The sequence below is a fragment of the Cyphomyrmex costatus genome, unplaced genomic scaffold (genome assembly GCF_001594065.2).
Source record: "Cyphomyrmex costatus isolate MS0001 unplaced genomic scaffold, Ccosl1.0 scaffold154, whole genome shotgun sequence".
NCBI lineage: Eukaryota > Metazoa > Arthropoda > Insecta > Hymenoptera > Formicidae > Cyphomyrmex > Cyphomyrmex costatus.
In genome coordinates, this window is record NW_017275544.1 from 120,652 (window position 1) to 145,645 (window position 24,994).

Sequence of the window (24,994 nt, forward strand, 5' to 3'; positions counted from 1 at the left end):
GAGAGAGAGAGAGAGAGAGAGAGAGAGAGAGAGAGTATAGGAATTTAATTTTCTCTAAGAACTAAAAGAATAAAACACGCATAAATGCAAAACGCTTATTGAAAAAAATGAATTTTTTTAACAAAAAAATGTTTCACATAATTAAAAATATTGAATAATTGTTATGTGATATTTATAAAACCAAGTTTTGACGCATTGCATTTAAATTTTTATAAAAGTATTTTTAATAAAAAATTAACATGATATATATATGGATGTACACGTATACGTGTGTATGTACTATATATATATATATATATGTATATATGCATGTATGTATATATATAAGGGAGACCGGGGCACCGTGAGTCATGGAGAATACCATGGGTCATTGACTGTTTAAGGTAATCCAAAGTGTTTAGATTAATAAAATTGATATAATACGATTGTTTGTTATCTATGTTTTATACCTAGATGGTAGTGATTAAACTCCGTTATCTCGGAACATTAATAATTTTTATGGTGCGAAAGTATAATTTTTTAACCACTTCACAATACTCTTTAATAGTTTTTATAAAAATACACATATTTTGAAGGTCAATTACAATTTTCCATGCATCTTCTCATCTTACTACACTATAATAAGTAAAATAAGTATAATAAGTAACCATATATCTATCATTTATTTTTTAGATATAATATTTCACCATTTTCCGAGTATTCGGATCACACTAATATTCATGAAAAAACAATAATGCATTATAAACTAATATATGTGCTAGGGTGGTAACTTATAAACTTAGTATAATTAATTTTATTTTTCCTTCATAAATTTTATTTTCTATCTATTCACTGATCAATATAGGTTTATGGATTTTTTATTCTATTAGTTATAGTTTTATTATATTCAGTGATTATGTTAAGTTAATTGAAATTTTTTTTCAACAAGTTATTTTTTTAATAAATTTATTTTTTATATATAACTTACAGTACTTCGATATAAGGCACTTTAGATAATTTCTTAAAAAATTTAAATGATCTGAAGTCATAGACATTTACTTTTTCCTTGTTTAATTAAAAATTGTAAAATTCGAGGTAAAAAAAATTGTAAAAATTCTAAAATTTAGGATATTTAAGGTATTAGAGAATTATAAAAATTAAGGTAAAATTTAAGATGTTAGAGAATTGATATTATTTAAATGTTAACAAATTAGATATTTAAACATCTATAGATAATGATAAAGATCCGACGTTACTATTAATGCAGTATCGAATACCGGATGCACATTTTAGCGATCTGTGGGTAGCACTTCACGAAAAAACTTCCGTCATCATTGTCGTCGTCGTCGGACAAGTTGGGCGTGTTTCCGACGGCGCTTAAGCTCACCGCTAACAGGTGTGGGCTCTACAGGTGTTGGACCTCCTGGCTGATAAGAAACGCGCCCGTGACGTCAGATTGCGCGGGTAGAGTATATGAGTCGACGCCGTGGGACGTCCACGTCACTCGTTCTTGAACCTCCTTCGTCTGTTCATTCCGTCAAGTCGTTTGCCGCGAATTTTTCGCCTTATCGCCGGTCGCGATCGGCGCCCGCATCGTCATCAGATTCGGAGGTTCGCCAGAATCTACCGCAACGCACAGATAGATTCCGCGCGGCTCGATTGAATTTCCGCAGGTAAGCCAGATGGATCGGCTTCAGTAATCCATCGTCAAGTTTGATTTCGTGTATGGAAGAGGTACCAGACGACGATTCGGAAATCAATTATCGAAGAGGGTGGATGAACAATTATAAAAATCGAGACATTTTAATTTTTCAGGTATTAATTTTTATGTATTTTTAAAATTTTAATTTATATCATTTTTGGCAAGTATGAGAATTGACTGTGGGATCAAGATAGATTTATCGATTAGTATACGATAAGATCCGTTGCGTTTTTGACTTTTCCATGAAATATATCTCGAGTTTACGACCAGCATATACTTGTTCTTTATGAAAATAAATTTTCTCACTCAGTCGTTCGTCTTTTCATGTGCAAATTTGAAGGAACAATCGCGCGCTCGCGGAGCAATACGAAACGTATACGCTCTACTTTCGTTATGTAACGTACAGTTGCGAGGCCGTCGCTCATCAGCCTATGGAAATGTTAATTTCGGGATCTACGTGCAAATCCTAACGTTATCGAAATATTTTTTTTGACCGAGACTGGAACTAACTATAATTAAGTGACTATACCAATTTATAAAATATACTGATTTATAATATATTCGATGGCGTTAAAGTGAAAAGTGAAATTGTCACGTTTTATTTACAAGACATGTTAGATGAAAAATCGAAGGAATTACACTTAACACGGCTTTTTTCTTTTGTAAATTAACAATAGATAGAACTTTTAAGCCTGTTATAAATTGTTATTACAAATTACTCTTATTGTTAGTAATTTTATGTAACAAAAGTTGAACAACAAAGATAATATATTAATTGTTTTTCTTTAAATTTTTTCAAAGTATTACACACACATACATATACACGAGATAGATATATCTCTTTCTCTTTCTGTTATTGTTAGATATGATTGATGACAACATAGCAATAGCGTTAATAGCGAATAATTAAATCAATTCTCATCGATAATAATTAGTTTGATTATCAATGAAAATCAAGAGTCAAATTTATTAGTACTTATTTAACGTTGTATTTACTGCTTATTTTAAACTTGAATATATATATATATATATACACATATTTGTACATCGATTAATACAACATATGTATGTATATATAGAATAGAATAGAATTTATTCACTTTAGCGTACAATTTAACCAAGAAGAGGACTTGATTTACAATTTCTATGACACACTTATTCATCAATTATACATTATCTTTTAGATTTTGCATATATATATATATATACACACACACACACACACATACACACACACAATGTTATACATATATGTATATACTGTAATAATACAATCGCACAATAGAAATTAAAAACACAATAAAATACAAATTAGTGAAGGCAAGATAGATATATTGCGATATTGTATTGTACATACATCGACATTATATAAAAAAATTAACCGATACGCTAATAAAAAAGAAAATAGTAAAATTGTTGTTTTAGTGCTAGAATTGTTTTTAAAAAGAAAAAAATTTACCCCTTTGCAGTTGATGCAACGAATCATTACAGAGCTTTATGATAAATTATTATTCAACGAAGATGATATCAAAATGATCGATAATGAATGCATTGTATAAACTTAGCAATTAATAAATAAATACGACGCGTGGTCTGCCATCAAGATGTCAATTCTACTAGATTTTGATCGATCAGAGCAAATGTAAACTTGTGGCTACAATCACGATTATACTGCATTTCGCATAAATATATAATGTTTTTATAAAATTGTACTTTATGATCATATTTATGTTTCGCTGTCATATAAATTTTGATCGAAATGAGAAGTACAGAATGTTTAAAAGTTATATTGCAATTTCTTATTTTACAAAATATGGATTTTTATGTTATGGTTCTATGTACACGTTGCGTTCATCAGGAATGTTGTTACATTAACGTCATTAAATTAAAAGTGTGACACAGTGGAAATAAAACATAAACACATACATCATTGAGTATACAAATAAATAATTATATATAAATATATGTGTGCATATTCATAGCATAATAATAAATACTTAATTGCGATTATGGTACTTCAAAGCATTTGTAACATCAAATAAACTGCATTCTAAGTCTATATGTACGTATTAATTTTTTAATTTGATTTTTTTTTGTTAAAAGAAGATAATTATATAACGCAGAAACATAACAACAAATTCGAAATAATTAAAAAAAAAAGAAATAAAAACAATAGCACTAATTACACAATTGTAAATAATAAAAATGGATTTTCTTTGAGAAAAAGTTTTAATAGAAAAGACAAATCGATTTGTATTATTTTTATTTATCTAGTAGCGTTTTTTAGTGCAATGGATTTAAACTCAACCCAGGTTGGATTATAATAACGTCACATGCTCTACTTTGATTTCTTATTAGACGAGATGGTACTATCGTATTAATAAGCGATCTGGATTGACTTCGAGCCCACTGCACTCAAAAATACTCTAAAGAAAGATTAAAAAGTTTTAAAACAAGCACAACAAGATCGGAAATAACATTTTATTAAAAATTCTTTAGAATTATTACTTTAACAATCACTATTGAACATTTTTCTAGACAAATTTCAAGTATAAAATGTGAAACATGTGTTATAAAATTATGAAAAAAAAGTACTTTTTAACGATCAAAATTTAGTTAATCTTTAACTACAACTATATATGAACATTAGATATATCTATAACAGTAAGTTGTAAAACGTCCTGTTTAAAGTATAGAATGTAAGTGAACTTTTGCCTTGCAATGATTGATAGAGGAAAGTTCAAAGTTTTTTTTATCTATAATTCAGAACTTTATCATTTGTATAAATTATGCAATTGTTCAAAACTTTCGCCTCGCATTCAAAATGATCCGTTGCTGTAGTAGAGAAATAAATACATTAATAATCTCTAAGATGTAATATATGATGTTTTATATAATAATGTTTCTTTTTTTTTTAATAGCGTTAAAGCTATTAGCAGTTACACCACACGTACCTATATAGCAAAATATCTATTTGTATTTATAATATACATATCATCATATTTTATATATAATATACAATTAATTAATTGATTGAATAATGGATTTATTATTTACACATTTTTATATTCTCTTTCTATAAATTGTAGTTTTCATAAGTAGAGATTATAATTACAGTTATAATTAATTGCAGTTTTTAAGTAGAGAATAAGCACGACGTAATTCGCATTATCAAATTATTTTGCTCTGCTTCGCTTTACTACTTTTATCTCATAGGCGAGAAATTTTATGGCAGTATTTGCGAATCTCTTAAAAAATAATTTGTCAGTGAAGATAAGATTTCGCCGTAAATGTTCGCATAAACTCGATTAATTGCATAGAGCGTTGCATCATCAATCGAAACTTTTGGCGGTGATTGTATCGTATTTTGAAACCGTTTCGATAATACCGCGTCTAGATCGATAGTAAGATGTAGCATAGATCGCTCACTTTTTAATTAGCAGAGATGTTGATTCGACTGCGTCTATTTTTTTCAACAGCTAATTAACATCCAGCAATAGCATATATTACGAGACTTTGTTATTTTCTCAAAAGAAACGTTACGACATAGTCCTCTGCAAATGCATGGGAGGACGTTGCCTACCGCGACTAAGCAGAAGGAAAAGAATATGTCGACTGCGATTAGACTAAAATCGATTACGTAATGCAAACGTGTAAACTACCGGAGAGGACGTTCATCAGCCACTTGTAAATTAACGCGATTGTAATTAATATACAGGCTGTTGGAAACTCCGCGAAGTTTCGTGTGTCCCGCTGAGCGAGGAATTACGTTTGTGTGCGTGAAATTTATTAAAATTTACTACTCGAGAATTATCGCCGAGGTTGCTGAGGATTTTTGGTAATACCGGAATGACTCGCTTCGTTATCGCCTTATCGCATCGCCAGCTGATAAGGTGCAATCGCGACTCTCAAAGACGATACCTCGTACGTTTCATCGCGCGATATCAAGCGATAGAAAATGCGGACTGACTTTTCTACTGTAATAGTTTATTAACTGATTTTAATAGCCTAAATATAAGGTTTATGCACAGAGTGTGATGTTAAATTAAAAAAAAATCTTTATATATCCAATGTAAGGGTATAAAATTAAAAAATTTCACTTTCCATACGTATATCTCAGACACAAAAAACATAATATTTAGAAAATATTTACAAAATATTTGTAAATATTTTTGTGCTCTTAGATTGTACAGATTATGAATATTTATTACAAATATTATGAAATATTTATTGATAAATATAGTAGTAAATGCTATGAAAATACTTAATAAGACATTAAAATTCAAGTGAAAGATATCTTATTGAAAATATTTATTTATTAGTATATTTTAATAATATTTGAAATAAAGTTTTATATAAAAAAAATATGTATAAAATATTTATATAACATTTCAAAAAATGAATATTAATAAATATTTATCATGTTCTGTGCTGTCTGAAATATAATAAAACACTGTAGTTAATAAAATTATTCCATTTTATTATTAGAGAGCCTCTAAACGAAGACTAATCGTCAAAGCTATTTCCAGTTCAAATTTCAACATCTTTCGCGCTGCAATCACGAAATCAACGACTGTTTAAGCAGTTGCTTATAACCGCGTTGAAAATGTCATCTGAGTAAATAAAACGCAGAACGATCTCTCTCCATCGCTGTGACGTTCGTTTATGTCATACAGGTTTGTACATGGATTAGTTGAAGCACGTTAATTACGGGTGATGCTAAGTTGGTGCGACTCTGGAATCTTACAAGCATTTTGAATATATGATATTTGCAACCAACCATTATTTTGCAATTTCATTGACCAAACTAAATTAAAAGCACAATGAATTTTCATAGGCATATCAATTTTATATAAAGAGACAGAGAATGTACGAAAAGATAGATTATCTTTCTCATAACATCTCATAAGTTACATGTAAAACATACTTGGTAGTTGTAATTTCCCACTCACAATGTAGCCGTAATATATATAATAACACGTGTATTATATTACAGTTATATTGTTGAGGGAAATTACAACTAACAGATATGTTATATGTAACTCTGTGTTCACTGGGATGTTATAATGTCTATTAACTTTTTCAACGTTAAATTTAAATATTCATAACTAATTCAATATATAAAGCTGTTACGACGAAAAATTAAGAAAATCAGAAACTATTGAATAAATATATATAAATTATAAACTATTAAAAAAATTACTACAAATTCACCTATACGTATCTTAAATTAAATCATCATTCCCGTAGCTCGATAAAAGATGAACTTGTACATGAAAAAAGCTATGTCTAATTTAACAATTAATTTTAGGGGGCACCGAACTGCAGTTTTTTTCCTGCTTTACAGTATTGTTGAGTGGCCAAAAGGAAGTGCTAATGAGTCATGGCACGAGCTAGTAGTGGAGCAGTTATGTTTGCAGTGCAATCAGATGGCGGCACGCTAAAGAGGAAGAGGTTCCTCGCACCTTCCCGATAACAAGCCATGCCGCTAAGTCAGGGACTGCCTCCTTGCTCCTGAGTTCTTCCTTGAGTTGCGGCGAGCTATTGCTTGCAAAACGCTAATATTGGCCGGTGTGTTACAAATGCAGCAGAAATAATGAGTTTTGTAAATGAACGGTAGGGAAGCTACAGTTGTATATCAGGTAGCAAATGCATCTCACACACACACACACAGCACCGTATATTTTATGAATATATATTTAGATATTAATAAAATTAAGATACGAAGGTTAAATTAAACTCGCGAGAATAATAATAAAATAATTATCGAGTACTCGATATGTGCATGTGTGAGTAAGTATCGGTTTTTATAAAAAGATAATTAAAAAAAGAATATATATATACGATGAAAATTGAAAAATAAGTTTAAAAAATTGAAAGTTACAGGACTAAAAATTGAGAGTTGAGGATTGAAAATTGAAAGCTGGAAGCTAATTTAAATATTTCTACAGTAAGTCTCGAAGCTTTTACTTTCCCAAAGCAACTTTGAAGAGTTTTACTAAAAATGGAAAATATCGATGTAATATATTTAAAATTGCGTTTAAAATAGTAAAATATAATATTTTACCGTTAAATATGTGCTGACTGTTTTGTGAATGATAATTTAATGAGTTACTCTTAATTATATACTTCTCAACTTCAATATTTAATGTTATGGAGGAAATAGTAAATAATAAATAAATATATGTTTATGAATATATATTTATCTATTTTTCTGTACGCCAACAAGTTGAAATCTTACTGATCAATTTATCCAGGGTTTTCGTGTTATAATGCTATCGCTGTACATTACGTGTAATGACTTTCGCGCGATAACAATTATCGCGCAAAATTTATTACGGCGACTAGCAAACTTTTTTCTTTGAGAAAATGACTTTCAGTATACAAAGTAAAGAGAATTTTCGTGAAAAAATAAAGAGAATATAATGTACACATAACATATTATATATATTTTCATAGTTTTTTATTTATAAGCAGATAAATATTATAGTGAAGCCTTAAATAAGTTGCCAATAGATAACGAATAATTGTTAATTTTAAATAGATTTTATGTGAAATAAAATTTAAATGAATTTTCGATTTCACAATAAGTTATTGTTATCGAAATACCGACTTCGTGTCATTAGAAGTTGTTATTAAAATATTTACCGATATAGTTTTAGTTACTATTTTTCAATATTTGCGAACGAGATCTTTTAAGACTAAGAATTACAATGCACCGACATGAATAATTTTTATAATTATAATATTATTTTATTATACGTATATAATATAATAAATATTTTTATTTTATCAAGGAAATGTTAGACGAGAGGAGAACCATGGAAAAAAAATTCAAAATTTAAGGATGAAGCGCTCGCTATGAAGAGAGCTATCCATCGACAGTATGGTAATAGTAGACACTGTCATGGAGTTGCTCTCTTTGTGGATGCCGCTTGAGTCAACGCTTCAATGAAGTTGATCTTTTACGACAAATCCTTAGGAACATAGACTACAAGGAAGAAATAAGAGAGGATAGTTCCAGCTAGCATATTTATATGTTTAATATTATTGTTTAATATTATTAATTTAATATTATTAATTTATCCTGATATTAATATTTTTATAAATGTTTATTAATTTATGTATGTATTTTTTATATATCCTACAGGTTATTATATATATATATTAATATAAGATCTTTTTTATAGCGCCTGTAAATATCTATCTTTGGCAAATATAATTTTCATCTCGTTTATCTAATATGTATTCAATCTGTACGTTGAGTGCTACAGAAAAATTGATGCAAAAGTACACCTTTTCTACCATATGTATATGTTTTCTCTCTCTCTCTCATTCAATATTAACTAATACTATGCAATTGTGTTATTGATTAAATAATAATACCGCATAATAAAATTTACCAAAAAATAGAAATTATAAAATATACTTTATCATTTACGATATCAATTGTCTATAAATGTTTTTCCTACAATTAATTAATCTGTAGAAAACGTAATTGAACTTTTTAATTTGCGCATAATTTTATCTAATAAAAAAAATCTTCAATGGCAAAATCAAATATATGTGGTAACAAAGTACGCTGAATGATATGAGAAAATAAACACCACCTAATTATTAGGTGCAAATGACTGTTTTTGAATTTAAACTTTAGATAAATAAATAAAATGAAGTAAATTTAAATTGAATTATGGACTCTTTAAAGTTTAAAAAAAACTTTAAAAAATTTTTATTATAAGCGTTTAATCTCAGAAATGATTTGTATTAAAACACAAAGAAATGGTCTTAATTTAAAAACAGACACCGAAGGTCTCGATCAGTCATACACGGATATATAATATTAGACAAATTGATAAACAATAATTTGACCTAAAGACTATTTATTGTATGTCGCATTATATTGACTGTCTTCATTACATTGTTATGTGTCGATAGATACTGACACTTTTAAGACGAAATTGTCAGATAATTTTCTACGACTTTTATTGAAGTATGGAATTGTGTTTTTGTGTCTACTAACAGAGGTAAGCCCGTTTAATATTTTTATTAACAAGATAAACTTTTGTTATCTCGAATTATAATTTTACATAAAAACTTCACAGACATTTTTTCCAATTTCAAAATTTAGTTAACACCTTCACTCCACCAAGTTGGCTTTACTTCTGTTGGTGCAGAATGTTACTGCGTTTCAACAACATCATCATCTCTAAGATTATTTTATATTGTCACTGATGATGGTCCAGACTAAAGGACCGAAACGTTCGACTCCGAATTTTTGTATCTAAATGTAAGATTTTTTGTATTATCCGCGCTCCGTTAACAGCGTATGACTCTGTATAGCCATTTATATACTTGATTAATTTTGATGTTTTTTTTTTAAACTTTAAGACCTTCATTTGACAAACTTAAAACTTTTGCTTCACTAATAACAATGTTATTAGTGAACAATGTTATTAATAAAAATGTTAAACGGGCTTACCTCTGTTAGTAAACAAAAACACAATTCCATACTTCAATAAAAGTCGTAGAAAATTATCTGACAATTTCGTCTTAAAAGTGTTAGTATCTATATCGATAACAATGTAAAGGCCTCTGTACACGGTCAGTAATACTGTCAGTATCAACGAATACTGACAATATTATTGATTGTGTGTGATTAATATTAATGGATTGACGTAGAATACTGACGATGATTTGGACTTAAATACATGCTTTTTCCTTAAGATCCATGTCGCCATAGATAATAATATACGTCAAATCACGTCAAACTGAAGTGAAATATTATCAATAATATCTGATCGTATAAGATTATAAAAACTAATGTATACTGTCACTAATACTGATCAGTAATACTGACTCAGTATTATTGACCGTGTAGGGAGGCCTTAATGAAGACAGTCAATATAATCTTCATCTGTATTCTTTTGCCAACGTGATACAAGTGTATTAATGCCATTTTTTTTTAAATCTGAAGAACAAGAATCGATGATTTTTCGTGGAATGCATCTTTAACATGTTTTTCTTTTTAAAAAACTTTATCAACTACAAATCAATGCATATACTTAAATAGATGGTAATTCATAAGTGAAGTGTCTGAAAAATAGGAAAGATGAGGAAGACTTTGAACTTCAGCTCGGCTAGTATTTTTACGTTTTTTTTTTTCGCAATGTATATGGTCCTGCATTTTCGTGAAGCAACAACGCACCGTATCTATTGACCAGTACCGGCTGTTGAGCGCACACTTTGGTACATGCATAATGTCGATTTCCTAACAGTATTTATCAGCATTTATAGCCTCATCTTGTTTGATAAATAAAGAATGCATGATGTCCTTATTTGACCACCTAGCTAGGTGGTCTCAAGAGAGAAAGAGAGAGAGAGAGAATATCTTGTGTATACAATATATATGTATATACACATACACACACACACATATATATATATATATATAATATATATAAAATATGTACATGAAAGAGAAGTAAATGCGTATATAAAAAAACTATGCGACATTTAAAATATTTTAAATAAATTAGTATTATATACTGTCTATTTTTATTTTATAGATTAGTTTGTTGATTATTCAAAGAAGTGTTTCTAAACAGCAAAAATAACACAAATTATCAGAAAATACAGACTGATTTATCAATAATTCCATTTAATGCTAAATTGCGCCAGTATACGAAAGTTCAGTGCTATTTAAAAGGTCAAAGGTTTCTCGAGAAGTAATATATATTATCAAAACAGCGGACTTCTTCAAGAACATCTAACAGCAACTCTCTAAAGAAGATCTAAAAAAAAACATGCATGTGGAAAGGCTCGGAGGCGCGTGCTCCGTTTTTAATTCGCTTCACCAGGAATCCACAGACCGCCGACGCCGGTAACTGTTACAGTAGGCCGGCGTCATGTCTGCTATTATTCGACGTGCCGCGGGAGAATCGGGCTCAGTTGCGTGATAAACGTGGAGCACCCAGGTAGGTGGGCGCCTTGCACGATCAAGCTTGATGGATCCTCCTGTCTGATGTGGAAATGAGCTTTATTCCTCATCGAGTTCTAAAGTGTCATGTTATTAAAGAAAAATCTATTTTTAATTTCTTTTATTATACGAACCAAGTTTAGTATAGCCATCGATTATTCTTCAATCTCTTAATTTCCATTCTTTCTTCGTTTCTTATTTTGCGAAAAACTTGGCGTGGTGTACAATATGTATATTCGCGTGTGAAAATGTAATGTAATATAATGTATTCACATTCAAAGATTGTCAGTGCTTCATATAAATATAAATGCTATGTAACGGCAGCTGTAAGTATTTAATTAATGAACATGCTATTGTCAATATCAAAGAAGAACTTAAGTCGGCCTGGATAATCGCCTTCTAAATTTAATTACGTTTGACTCGCGCGACATGCCTCTGTTTTTATTGATTTAATTTAATATCATTGGTGTGTAAATGCATCTCGATGCGCAATTATATCTACATACTCGACAGTCACGGCTGCTGGTAGTAGACTGCGAGACTACTATCGTTAAATCTCGAACAATATAGTGCATATTTCTGCCTCAAATGAAAAGTGTTTCACACGTGTGGGTGTTTTCAACATTTGTGAATAGATTTCATCTACTCTATCTTACCATCTTTCTCGATAAACTCAATAGATATTTTAGGACAGAAGTCATCTTAAAAATAATTCCAGTGTTAATAATTGCAGTGTTTATAAATTCTTTTGTAAAACCTTAAGATGAAAAAAAGATAAAATTAAAGAGATAAAGTAAAATACAAATTTTCTACAAATTTTACCGTGGAATTTTATTTAATATAAAAATATTCGTATAATCGGAAAAATTAAACAGCAAAATAAAAAAATAACATACATACAGTAAAACTGTAAATAAAATTAGAATTAAAATATCAAGTGCAACTTGATATAAATTGACGTATAATAGTTTTTAAATATAAAATAATATATTATTAATATCGTATATCAAATAATAAAAAGGAACTACTTTTTCAAATATAATTGTTATTGCCATAGATCGCCACTTTTAAAATTCAAAATAAAGACGTAGATAATTTTATAACATTAATAAGTTGTTCTTTGCAATATAGGCGAAAATTATAGCTTAATAGCTCATAAATTAAATTTTCGCGAGATCCACATATAGCTGTACACACATAATTGCATTCAGTTACAAATGTTGCCACGTTGTTCTTTATGACAATTAGTGCAACAAACGCAGTTAATGAAATAAATTAGTAAATTAGCTGGCTACATATTTAATGTTACGATATGAAAATGGGTAAATTTATGAATTTATGCAGCAAAAGGGAAGTCGGGAAAATGAGTTTGCGCTGGATTCACGAGAATCTAGAAGCGCCAACGTGCGACGAGGAGTGCAGCGATATCGATGACAGTTGCAGCGATGACAGCTGCGACACGGAATTGTCCCTCCAGGAGGAGGATGTGACGAAGAATGGAAAAGATATCGCTCGCGATGGCCGAAAGAAGAGGGAAACCAGAAGAGCCCCGACCTCAACCGTTACGTTCGATGGAAACGGGTATAATCATCTTGGATATTTAATTAAATCGTAATTGAGAATATATATCAAGTGAAATACGTGATTATAATGGTCCAGTTTGTATTTAAAAGTACGATTAAATAATCTTTCAAAGTAAAATAGGATATTTCGGCCAATTTGTGAAAAAAGGAATAAATTGGCTATTGTTTCTATTTCATATATATGAACGTTCTAGTGACGGTGAAATGCGTAATTTGCGTAAATGAATGATTTAGTATTTTAGTATATTTAATTTCTGGAACAAAGGGAATATAAAACGCCTGCCTGTCACTCTGTAGAATATACAACGAATGCGTCTGTCTACCTAATCGTCCTCCAGCACACGTTATAACGTATGTCGTATACTCATTGATCACTTGACTCGATTAACTTTCTGCTCTATATCACCACAGGGTCAGGAGGTGCACATGTAGTTTACGTTATTAACGGTATTAAACGCGAGCTTGATGTCGTGAAACGTCGCGACTACAATTTCATATGCAAATTGCGCAATGCACAGTCGCGATACGCGAAAATATGATCGATATTTTCGAGTTTGAAGAGGCTATATCACATTTGCGATATTAGAAATAAAATTTCGTCTGAATTTGTGAGAACAGGAAAGAATTATTTTTATCACGCTCTCCTTCCGTGTGTTGAAAGAAAAGTGTTACTTTACATACAGAGTAAATTTTGATTAAATTGGATATATCCATGAATCAGCACACAATATTTATAAAATGTTTACAAAATATTTGTAAGATTCATTTTCAATATTTAATAACTATTTTTGTGGTCTTAGATTGCACAAATTATAGATATTTATTATAAAATAAAAGTAATTATATAAGGCTCAATATGTATAAAATAGTGTATAAATATAAAAAGGACAACGAGGCAAGTAAATTAACGCGCGAACAATTTAATTTAAACAATCATACATTATAAATATTCTGTGCTGACTGGGTATTTCAGTAAGGTGGAGTTATTATGAAAATAATACATTGAGAAAAATGTTTGGATAAAAATGGACGAATCAGAAAATTCTGATTCATCAATAATAATTCATAGTAATCAAAATTTCGATATCACAATTAGAGTTTTAGAATTTAAAGAGAAAATTATAATTCGTAAAATTCCATTTTCAATATGAAGTCAAGGACGATATAAGAGTCAAAAAAGATTTTTGTTCAACAATAAAACATATAATTAGTAACTACTTTCGATAATTAATTTAATAAACATTACTTAACGCTAATTCGCCTTTAAACAAATAACTATGATAATTAATAATAAATATAAATAAGTTTACTAGTTTCTCGGCTCTCGGATTGAGCCCTCCAAATTTTGTTTAACATTTTTAAAGAAAGTTTTTTACCACCGTTTCAGAGATATTGTTATACATACGACTTTTCAATCGTGTGTAACTAATGTCGTTTTTCTATGAAGACTCACAAGATTAATGGAAACTGCACGAACGATCTTTCAACGATTAATTTTGTCCACCGTTTTTTAATATGTCTGAGGAGGGCCGAAACTTGTAACTTATTTATATTTATTATTAATTATCATAGTTATTTGTTTAAAGGCGAATTAGCGTTAAGTAATGTTTATTAAATTAATTATCGAAAGTATAGTTACTAATTAAATGTTTTATTGTTGAAAAAAAATCTTTTTTGACTCTTATATCGCCCTTGACTTCATATTGTTTATTTTTATATAACGAGTCCTTATTTCATTTTCTATTAATTTGTTATTCCATTTTCAATCAGAATTCCAATTAATCAAACCAACAATTTTTTTCAGTGATATTAATCTACACTATCCATTTTGTCACTATTGTTAATTTTTGTAGTTTAGATAGTTCATTAAAATTAATTTAAATAAAACATTGTACGTAGTCACAGGCTGCATTCCAGCAAACAATAAATGTAATTATTATATACGTAAATATACATCATTTTACATTTTTATATATCAATTATATTCATGATTGGTTTAAGATATGCTGAATAAAAAGTATCATTTTCTTGTAATATTTATCTAAAAAATATAAATATAAGTTTTTCTAAAAGATAAAATACGTATATACATGTATTAAGAAAAATAATACGTCAAATTAGCATGTGCTCTTTATAAATAACACCTTTTTTTTTATAAAGAAATTTTTTTAAAGAAAAAAAAGAGAGGAAAAGAAACTTATTCGTTTTTAAGCAAAAAAAACTATTCAAGAAAAATTTTAATCAAAATGCATAAACACCTTTCAATATTTTCAAATTGAAATTAATTTTGTTTACATATAAAGTTATTATCAATATCGTATGACTACATCATTGAAACCATGTAAAATTAATAATTGTGTTAACGTATGCCTTCTGATGATGGAGACTGAGCTGTTCGCGTAACTATAATCTCGAACAAAGCCTATTGACATTTCGTTTCCTCTCCCCCGAGAATCGGTTTAAAATTAACAAACTACGGGAGAACGCCTACGATATCGCGTGGTGTGCTTCATTCACGGAGCTTGCTGACCTGGAAAAATTGGCCTATATATTTTACAGCGTGTATAAAAGCACAAACAACCTTTATAGTGGCAAAGAAAACTTTAACGTTTAATGGCTTAAGAAATGTGGTAGTAGGTATAATACATGTCAGAGAAAGAAAATATGTCAAGCTATGTCAAAAATGCATAATATATTAAAAGAATAAAATGTTAATTTATAGAATAAATTAATAGAAGGCTCAACAAGTATAAAACAAATTGATTAAAAATAAGAGAAAAGAGCCAATAATTTTTTAAAAAAGATATATAAATGTAATTAACTCAAAATAACAATACATTAAGCAGAGTAAAATTCGCAAGTAAGAATTCGCACATACGTTTCGACACCGATCGGGTCATTTTCAATGTTAAATTTAAAATTAAGTGTGTATAATAAAATTAACGAATCAACAATAATAAAATTACATATGTATAATTATAATAAAATTAACTAGTCACAAATATAAAATTAAATGTGTATAATTGAATAATTAAAGAGTCGTGAATATAAAATTAAATGTGTATAATTGAATATGGATCTTCCTTTGTGATAAGTTATATAAATCTTAACAGAAATGTAAAATATTTCTTATTTTTATTTCAAGCAGTACAGTCGATTTTTATAATTGTAAATTAGATTATTTTATTTTATTTTATTTATTTATTTATTTAATTACAATAATGGATCTACTGGATTTTTATACTGGATTATACATTTTTTATTACATTTCTGTTAAGATTTATATAACTTATCACAAAGGAAGATCCATATTCAATTATACACATTTAATTTTATATTCACGACTCTTTAATTATTCAATTATACACATTTAATTTTATATTTGTGACTAGTTAATTTTATTATAATTATACATATGTAATCAGGAGACGCGGTAGCGTCTCCGGCCATGTTCAAAAAAACTGTGATTTTATTATTGTTGATTCGTTAATTTTATTATACACACTTAATTTTAAATTTAACATTGAAAATGACCCGATCGGTGTCGAAACGTATGTGCGAATTCTTACTTGCGAATTTTACTCTGTTTAATGTATTGTTATTTTGAGTTAATTACATTTATATATCTTTTTTAAAAAATTATTGGCTCTTTTCTCTTATTTTTAATCAATTTGTTAATTTATAGCATCTATTTGAAATACAAATAAAGTTTTGTCAAAATTAAATTAGCATTTAAACAATTTACTTTTAGTTAATCAGTGAGAGATATATAATTGTTAATATTTTTATTAAAACATTTAATTTTTGTGTAAAAGAATATTTTTCAAAATATATTAAATGTTATATTGTCCTATACATATAATTTTAATGAAACTAATTCGTTATAATATCATTTGTGTGTGTGTGTGTGTGAGACTTATATATGTTTTGACAAAAATTCGAACTTTTCGTTAAAATTTCACAAGTTTGTCCCTATTTCTGTTTAAGTTACGTAATATGTAACTATACGTCGATAATCCGTGGACTATTTGATTGCAATTGTAGAACGCCACGCAACATTGAACGTAACTGCAAATCACGCAAGTACCCACCTTACATAATATGGGATCCACGACAACCAGCGAAAAATCCTATCTATAATTGTCGAATAATTAAGTTGTACTGTCGCACCGGATATCATCTAGGAATTACGCCTTCGGGGCGGGTGGAAGGATTATCCGGAAACAAAGAGCCATATGGTATATTTCCGTCACACTTGTTAAATGCAATACTAAGTCAAGTAAAATAAAACCGTTTGCAATATACATATGTATATGTTACATTACATATGTATTACAACAATGACAATTTACACAAACGATCACTGTTAAGATTTTTATTACACACACAAAAGCTTATATACTCTTGCAGATCTGCTTTACGCAACACCGGTATCTTTTGGTGTTATTAGAATACAAAGCGTCGAAACGAGGCTGTACTTGGCATTCAACAAGAAAGGGCGGTTGTACGGAGAGGTAAAATGTTGGACGATACTATAAAGAAATGAGTAAACCCTCTGTGTAAATCATTATATTACGAGAGTAGTTGATATAATAAACGAACCATAGAATATAACTCGGTGTGCTATGATGCTAATTTATTATCTGTAAATTTTATGTATATAGCATTCTATTAACAATCGATAGATACATGCATATATGTATATGTATACACATACACATATACAATAGTCGTAAAATTATTATTGATTTCATTTAAACTTAAAAGTGAATCTTGTTTAATCATATTAGTTAATTCTTTTCCACAAGATGTTCATCAATAATAATTTTAAAAAGATGGTTGAGATCGATTGCAAGTCCAATTTGTCTAATTTTGATTTTAGATAAATATGACTAATGACAACACCGAATGGGAACAATGGAGCATTGGTTCCTACGATGCGTTCAGATCGCGAAAATACGCGCAATATGGATGGTGGATAGGAATAAAGAAAAATGGACGAGCAAAGCCTGGGCCGAAAACATTTTGGGGACAAAAAGCTATACAATTTTCGGCTATCCAAGAGGATTAATCGATTAATCGACCGAAACTTTTAAGATACAGATACGCTTTATAGGGCATGCCTCTTATTTCCGACAATTCATTCGTTACGTAAACTTTCTCAGAAAGAAATTCAGGACGATCATGAGTGTTTTATGAGCTATGATGTTGTATGATAAGGAATAAGAGAATCATTTAGACAAGGCGATAATTATCGAACAGTAATGTTCCAATAGAATATAATGTTTATTATAACACCGTGTTATACTCAACAATAGGATACTCAAATTTGGGATTGTACACTCCTTTTGTATCTTTAAACTAAACTGTTGCAAGTTGCAATTCCTTATTCGTAGTAGATACATATTTGTTATTACATGTCAATCGATACATCAAACTGTTAAGTAAGACGATTGCGTACGTGTATGTACTTGAATCGTTTCGTAAATAACAGAAATTATCTTATTATTTTGCTTATATCATATGCATTAGCTTTTCGTTAATACGGCAACAATTATAGCATATTCCAAAAAATTGTATATAATGTTATATTCTTATATGTTATCTCTTATATATAACGCGTATATATAAATGCGTCAAAATGTTCCAAGCAAGAATTTTCTATTAAAGAAGCAAATATACCTCAATGAAATATATGTATGGCTTTGAATGTTTTAATACCCAACTTTGCGAATGTAAAATGTGTATCTTTAAAAAATACATATATACGAATGTAAAAAGCAAATGTACGAAAGAGATGAATTTGTAATTATAATTGTAATTGTATACAAAAAAATTTATTAATTGAATTTAACAGTGTATATTAAAAATGTATACAAGAAATTAAAAAATAAATAAATATTAAATTATTTAGAAATATTTTTTTCTTCTTATATGTATATATAATTTACTTTAAATACACACACTGCTTAAACTAAATATCACGTTATTACATCCAGGATAACAAATATATATATTATTAGTACTGTTGTGTGCGTTAATTTCATAGAAAATAATTTAATCTTAATTTAAAGAAAATTAAGTGAAAAATAAACCTTTAACTTAACAAACATCTATTTAAGAAAATTTGTGAAACACTTAGGTTTATAAAAATTGTAGAAGTATAAAACATCGATCTCTTTGGTGCACACAATCTTAATTATAAGCGTGTTTCAAGTCACACAGTCACAGAATGCATTATAGTATTAAATATTAAAAAAAGTAATTAGAATTTTTTGTATAGAAGTGTATACAAGCCAATAAAGGCAAATTAAGATCAAATATTGAGATTTGTAAAGATTTTATGGTTTCTTTTGATAAATGTAAATCAGAATTAAATATATACAAGCATATACTTTCTAATATTCAAATAAATCACAGTTACTTTAAGATCACTGTGAGTTATTTTTATAAACTGTGTAATTATTTAATTAATATGGTATGGTTTACTTCTTTTTGGTATTAGGACTTGTTGACTGAAACACACTCGATGCTGACATTAAATTTTCAATGTACTGGCTTAGAACTTGATTCTCACTTCTCAACTTGAGATTCTCTTCCTTTACGCTGTCCACTCTCTGTGACAGATCTAGATAGAATATATGCATGTGCACATTACAAAAATATATTACCAATAAGTATATTCTCTTGCAATTTCAATCTTTACTGAAATATACATATACTTACCATCCAAAGTATTTTGTAATTCAAGAACTTGTGCAATCAATCTAGCTTTCTCTTCTTGCTCGTCTGGACTAATATCAGGATCTAAACCTATAATAAATATAAATGATTTTATAAACGATTTTAATTTAACAGTATTACAATATTTTATAAAAGCAAACATTTTACTAAAGTTTTTATATTTTTCTTTGACTGTATATAATAAGCTGGTAATAGAACTGAAAATATCACTTATGTAATGTTATTTTGTTCAATTTATAAATACAAAATAAACTAATATTTATTTGTATATTTTGTTGAAAAAAGGCAAACAATATAAAAACTACATATACTATAAGGAGAGAACAAATCAATAATATCACTTACTGTTAGGACTACAGCTGCCGTTAGTAAATGTCGATGGTATAGATTCCATACTGCGTCCTCTGCCTAACGGATCAGATATATGTGATGCATTATCCAAGATTTCTTCTTCTGGTATTATTACTATAAATATATGCAGAAAGTAAAATATTAATAAAATATTACTCTCTAATCAAGGATAAAAATAAGGCTCATTATTATTGTCAAAGTACAAGCAAATTGTTATATATAGAAAATGTACAAATATTTAAGGAGTTCTAAACAAAATAATTTACGAGATAAATAATTAAAAGGTCCAATAGCTCTTTCTGTATTTTAATCTGTATTTCTACATCAAATTCCGAGAAATGGAGTAGACGTCATATTACCAATTCACAGTTGGATGCAGCTAGTCTAATTCTCACACAATATCATATCCATAAAAATAATTGATGCGAATAAACAAAAATAAGAAGCAGGCAGATTAAATTAGCAAATTTAGTTATAAATAAAGTTAAATAACATTTGGAATAAAGACATGAAATTAATGTAAACTGTTCGAAATGAGCTAGGTTATAATTCCATTCATCAATAAAACATAGAAAGAGACAGATGTCGAGAAGAATCGCGAAATCAGATGATTCTAAACTCTCACCTTGTGGATCGTCATCCGCTAGAGGTATACTATTCATGTCGTCTTGAAGCTTGGCTGTCATTGTTACTGACATCCCTCGATTACGGTAACTAGGACGTAATACAATTAGATTATGTAGCTGCTAATCCGAATCACACCAAATCGTTCGTATTCTGAACAACTTTGAAATTGTCTAATATTATTCTTCAATCCTCGTTCACTTATCAGGCTGTGAACAGTTGTGTACTAAATTTACTGCCAACGCTGAAAATGCTACAGTTTACGTCACGTGTATTATAGATTGTATAGATATAGATTTTTAATTTAAAGCACAGAAAAAGACCTGAAAGAGGCCATATCGGCCTTTTTCTTGTTACCGTCGAAATCGCCCGCACACTACCGCCAGTACATCCATTTTCGGTTTGAGAATTAAGTAGCTATACGTTGATTTTCTGATCTTGTCGATAAAATCGTAAGTAGCACAGAGAACATAAAAAATGGATATGGTATAAAGAAAAGGCTACTTTTCGACGCTATTTATTAAAAATGTTAAAAAATAACTTTTTCTTTAGGCTGGAGTCACATTGAGCGGTAATTACAGCGGAACGGAATAGTGAAACCAATCAGAACTCTACAATCATTCCGCTGCTTTACTTTCTGCGATTGTGATTGGTCTCGTTGTTCCGTTCCGCTGTAATTACCGCTCAATGTGACTCCAGCCTTAGGCCTTACTTGGCCAAGTATAGCGAGTGGTATACATACAATCATACTATTCAATATATACAGGAATACCATGAGTGGCAAAGAAAAGGTTTCATAATAATAAAAAATCAAGGAGAGATTAGGAAGAAACGATTGTTTAGTTTAGCGCAGTATATCTGGGCTTATGTCTGTAGATAGAAAAACATACAAAAAAAGAAGATTTTAGAAGACTCCTGTTTGTTCAGAACGGGAATTTTGACAAAATTCAAATTGTAGCGATCATCGCCTATTGTCGCTAAAACATAAATAAATCGAACTACAGAAGCGACTGACAGCGATGACTTTTAAGCGACTGATGAAGTCACGTGACTCTCATCGCTACAAAAGTTGTGACTAATCGCCGCCATGAAAAGGTACCTTTACTGTCTGAGTGTGCACTGGTGAGTGGTGAAGCCAAGAGAAAACGCTATCAGTGTATCCAAAAGATAAAACGTATTGGTTTATCTCTTACAGAGAAGAAATACAGAATTGTTGAAAGATGGTAAGTATAAATGATATTTTTTAATTTCGTTGTAATAACAACTTATTTTGAACTATTTTTAATTTTCTGTACTTGACATCCAGCGTCGAGATTGGCAACGTGTTGATACATAAATGACGCAATTTAGCTTTATGCGCAAATAATGTGATTTTTAGACCTAAAATCTAAAATAAATCTTTTTTGAAGCGTATAATGTTAACTCTATTTGTGTTTTGATTATAATTGTTTTATAGATAAATGCATATTTATTTACGAATTTTGATTTTAACCTCCAATCAGGCTACACGTGGCGTATATATTTTTTTACTAGCTATACACACTGAGGTCCCAGAAATCCCAGTGCAACTTGCTAAATCGAGATTATTTCACATTTCTGAACTTTTCTTTTTCTTTGTACCAAAATATCTCGATGCTTCTTAATTCTATTGACGCTATGGACTTGTTCCTTAATCAATTCTCCAACGATTAAAAAAAAAATTGAAATATGTCCATTTTTATGGAAATATGATAACAAACATGAATGGGTCTCAGGGACTTGAGTGTGTAAATTAAGTACAAAAAAATAAGTACTTATAGCTAGAGTTAAAATGAAATAATACAATAATGGAATAATCCTAGCTTGTAGAACATAGTGATTTAGCAAATTAAAAATGCTTAGAATTTATATTAAAAGACAATTGCAATATTTTTACTTACAAAACTTACTTATTTTACAGAAGCTTTATTTCATTCTATTTGAACATGCAGCCGGATATGCCATATTTCGCGTTAAAGAATTTGAAGAGATTGGGATGCTGTTACCGCAAGTGGAAGAATCGATAACAGATCTATCACGTTTTCATGGTGTTGTAAGGCTTGTTGGATTTTCACCTTTCAAGACAGCAACGTCTGCTTTGCTAAATATCAACAGTGTTTCCGAAGGAATTATGACAGATGACCTGAGGCTTTTCATAGATTCTAGCTTTGGTGAATTTACCAAATCGGATATTGTTCTTGGTGTAGCAGATCCTAAACTTGGAGCTAATATCACTGAAACTTTGGGTATCAAGTGCGACCATGTCAATATTGTTCCTGAAATCACGAGGGGAATAAGATTCCACTTTCATAATTTAGTGAAAGGTTTACTTCCGAGTTTTACTTCTGAGAACTCTATACGTTCACAACTAGGTCTTGGGCACAGTTACTCGAGAGCAAAAGTTAAGTTCAATGTAAACCGAGTAGACAACATGATCATCCAAAGTATAGCCTTACTTGATCAACTGGACAAGGATATCAACACATTTAGCATGCGTATGCGGTATGTATAGTACACTCCTTAAATATATCGAAAATAAAATAAGATTAGAAGGTACTTGAATATAACTTTTTCATTTTGATTTTAGAGAATGGTACAGTTATCACTATCCAGAACTTGCAAAAATAGTTCCAGAGAATTATACATACGCGAGAGTTGCACAAATAATAAAAGACAGAAAGCAACTAACGGATGAAAAGATAAAAATGTTAGAAGAAGTTGTTATGGACAGTTCAAGAACAGAAGCTATTATTAACGCGGCCAAGTCGTCCATGGGAATGGACATAAGTCCAGTTGATTTAATGAACGTTGAGATTTTTGCTGGACGTGTTGTTGCATTGGTCGAATATAGGAAAAAGATGGCTGATTATTTAACGCGAAAAATGGCAGGAGTAGCACCGAATTTAGCTACTTTAATCGGAGATCAAGTCGGCGCCAGATTAATAGCACATGCTGGATCGCTTACTAATTTAGCAAAAGCACCAGCGTCTACCGTTCAAATATTGGGAGCCGAAAAAGCTTTGTTCAGAGCATTGAAAAGCCGTGGAAAGTCGAATACTCCAAAATATGGATTATTGTTCCACTCTACATTTATCGGTCGTGCCGGCACTAGAAATAAGGGTAGAATTGCAAGATACCTGGCAAATAAATGTTCTATTGCTTCTAGAATCGATTGTTTCGCGGAAATACCAACGAAGATATTTGGTGAAAAATTACGGCAACAGGTAGAAGACAGACTAGACTTCTTCACAACTGGCAAGGAACCGAAGAAAAATCTGGACGTGATGAAAGAAGCACTGGAGGAAACGGCACATGTGTTGGCAGAGCGTCATCTAGCTTACATAAAATTCTTAACCAATAGTAACGAATTGCTGTTGCAGCGTACTGCGCATGAAAAAGCACCAAAGTGCTGCAGCACTTGCGAGAATTTGCGAATATCGATAGACCTCTGATGACGGGTCGACGTAGTAATATTCTTCGCAATATTTATCCAAGGTAAGAAATAACGTTCTATTAATATATGTAGTCCCCCCAAATTGCGCGCCGAACAATTCTCGGTCTTGCAACGCAAATCTAATAATCTGATTTTTAAATGTCCCCTCTTCTTAATTATTGCGGGCCGAAGGATTTTCGGTCTTGAAACGTGTTGTCGCTTATTCGCAGTTATGAGAGAATCAAATAAATAAGAGGAACGATTACACACAATGCAATCTAATAATTACCTTTATTGGCCACTTGGAAGAAATTTGCGTTAACTTTTCAGGTTAATTACCTTATAGTTACTTCACCGCGTACCGCGGTTTGCCGCAGCGGTTCCTGGTTACTTTACCGCCTACCGCGTACCGCGTTCCGCGCTGCATGTAAAATCACCCTTACTATACCACAGTATACACAGCATATATGTAATACTACTATATGGCTAGATGAGAGAGAAGTCCATGTCCCAGAACCACGGTGCGGGAATATACTTCTCTCTCTTTCTCAGCATACTTTGAACGTTGTGCGCATGCGTCGGAT

At 30.0% G+C, this 24,994-nt stretch overlaps 3 protein-coding genes across 4 annotated transcripts in view; 2 read left to right on the plus strand and 1 right to left on the minus strand.

Annotated features, from left to right (window-relative positions):
• The first annotated feature begins 11,622 nt into the window (after window positions 1–11,622).
• LOC108783531 (fibroblast growth factor 1) lies at window positions 11,623–18,784 on the plus strand. 2 transcript variants are annotated; one of them, XM_018552116.1, is made up of 5 exons: window positions 11,623–11,655; window positions 13,002–13,238; window positions 17,285–17,478; window positions 17,651–17,754; window positions 18,123–18,784. In XM_018552116.1, exons 2-5 carry the CDS (start codon window positions 13,021–13,023, stop codon window positions 18,309–18,311), a joined length of 705 nt encoding a protein of 234 aa, XP_018407618.1. In that variant the 5' UTR covers window positions 11,623–11,655; window positions 13,002–13,020; the 3' UTR covers window positions 18,312–18,784. The 2 variants fall into 2 exon arrangements, with proteins under 2 accessions (XP_018407618.1, XP_018407617.1); XM_018552115.1 differs by lacking the exon at window positions 11,623–11,655 and adding an exon at window positions 11,861–11,983.
• Window positions 18,785–19,592: 808 nt separating this feature from the next.
• On the minus strand, window positions 19,593–21,207 carry LOC108783535 (short coiled-coil protein B). The gene is made up of 4 exons (XM_018552123.1): window positions 20,961–21,207; window positions 20,330–20,449; window positions 19,967–20,053; window positions 19,593–19,868 (listed from the first exon to the last, which is right to left on the minus strand). The coding sequence occupies exons 1-4, from the start codon at window positions 21,031–21,033 to the stop codon at window positions 19,726–19,728; spliced, it is 423 nt and encodes a 140-aa protein (XP_018407625.1). The 5' UTR covers window positions 21,034–21,207; the 3' UTR covers window positions 19,593–19,725.
• An 883-nt stretch (window positions 21,208–22,090) lies between these two features.
• The window catches only part of LOC108783498 (nucleolar protein 56-like), a 22,236-nt gene continuing 19,332 nt past the window's right edge, over window positions 22,091–24,994 (plus strand). The window contains exons 1-3 of the mRNA XM_018552068.1: window positions 22,091–22,182; window positions 22,899–23,479; window positions 23,565–24,297. Coding sequence (XP_018407570.1) covers window positions 22,180–22,182; window positions 22,899–23,479; window positions 23,565–24,297 — 1,317 coding nt within the window. The 5' untranslated portion in view covers window positions 22,091–22,179. The remainder of the gene's footprint in view (window positions 22,183–22,898; window positions 23,480–23,564; window positions 24,298–24,994) is intronic.

Bases quoted from the DNA above. Each gene is read 5' to 3' on its own strand.
- LOC108783531 (XM_018552116.1), top strand. From the start codon at position 13,021: ATGAGTTTGCGCTGGATTCACGAGAATCTAGAAGCGCCAACGTGCGAC. The intron at 13,239-17,284 runs GTATAATCATCT...TTGCAATTGTAG, and splicing joins GTTACGTTCGATGGAAACGG to AACGCCACGCAACATTGAAC. The intron at 17,479-17,650 runs GTATATTTCCGT...ATACTCTTGCAG, and splicing joins CGGAAACAAAGAGCCATATG to ATCTGCTTTACGCAACACCG.
- LOC108783535 (XM_018552123.1), bottom strand. From the start codon at position 21,033: ATGTCAGTAACAATGACAGCCAAGCTTCAAGACGACATGAATAGTATA. The intron at 20,450-20,960 runs GTGAGAGTTTAG...ATATATTTATAG, and splicing joins AGCGGATGACGATCCACAAG to TAATAATACCAGAAGAAGAA. The intron at 20,054-20,329 runs GTAAGTGATATT...TATTTATTATAG, and splicing joins CGGCAGCTGTAGTCCTAACA to GTTTAGATCCTGATATTAGT.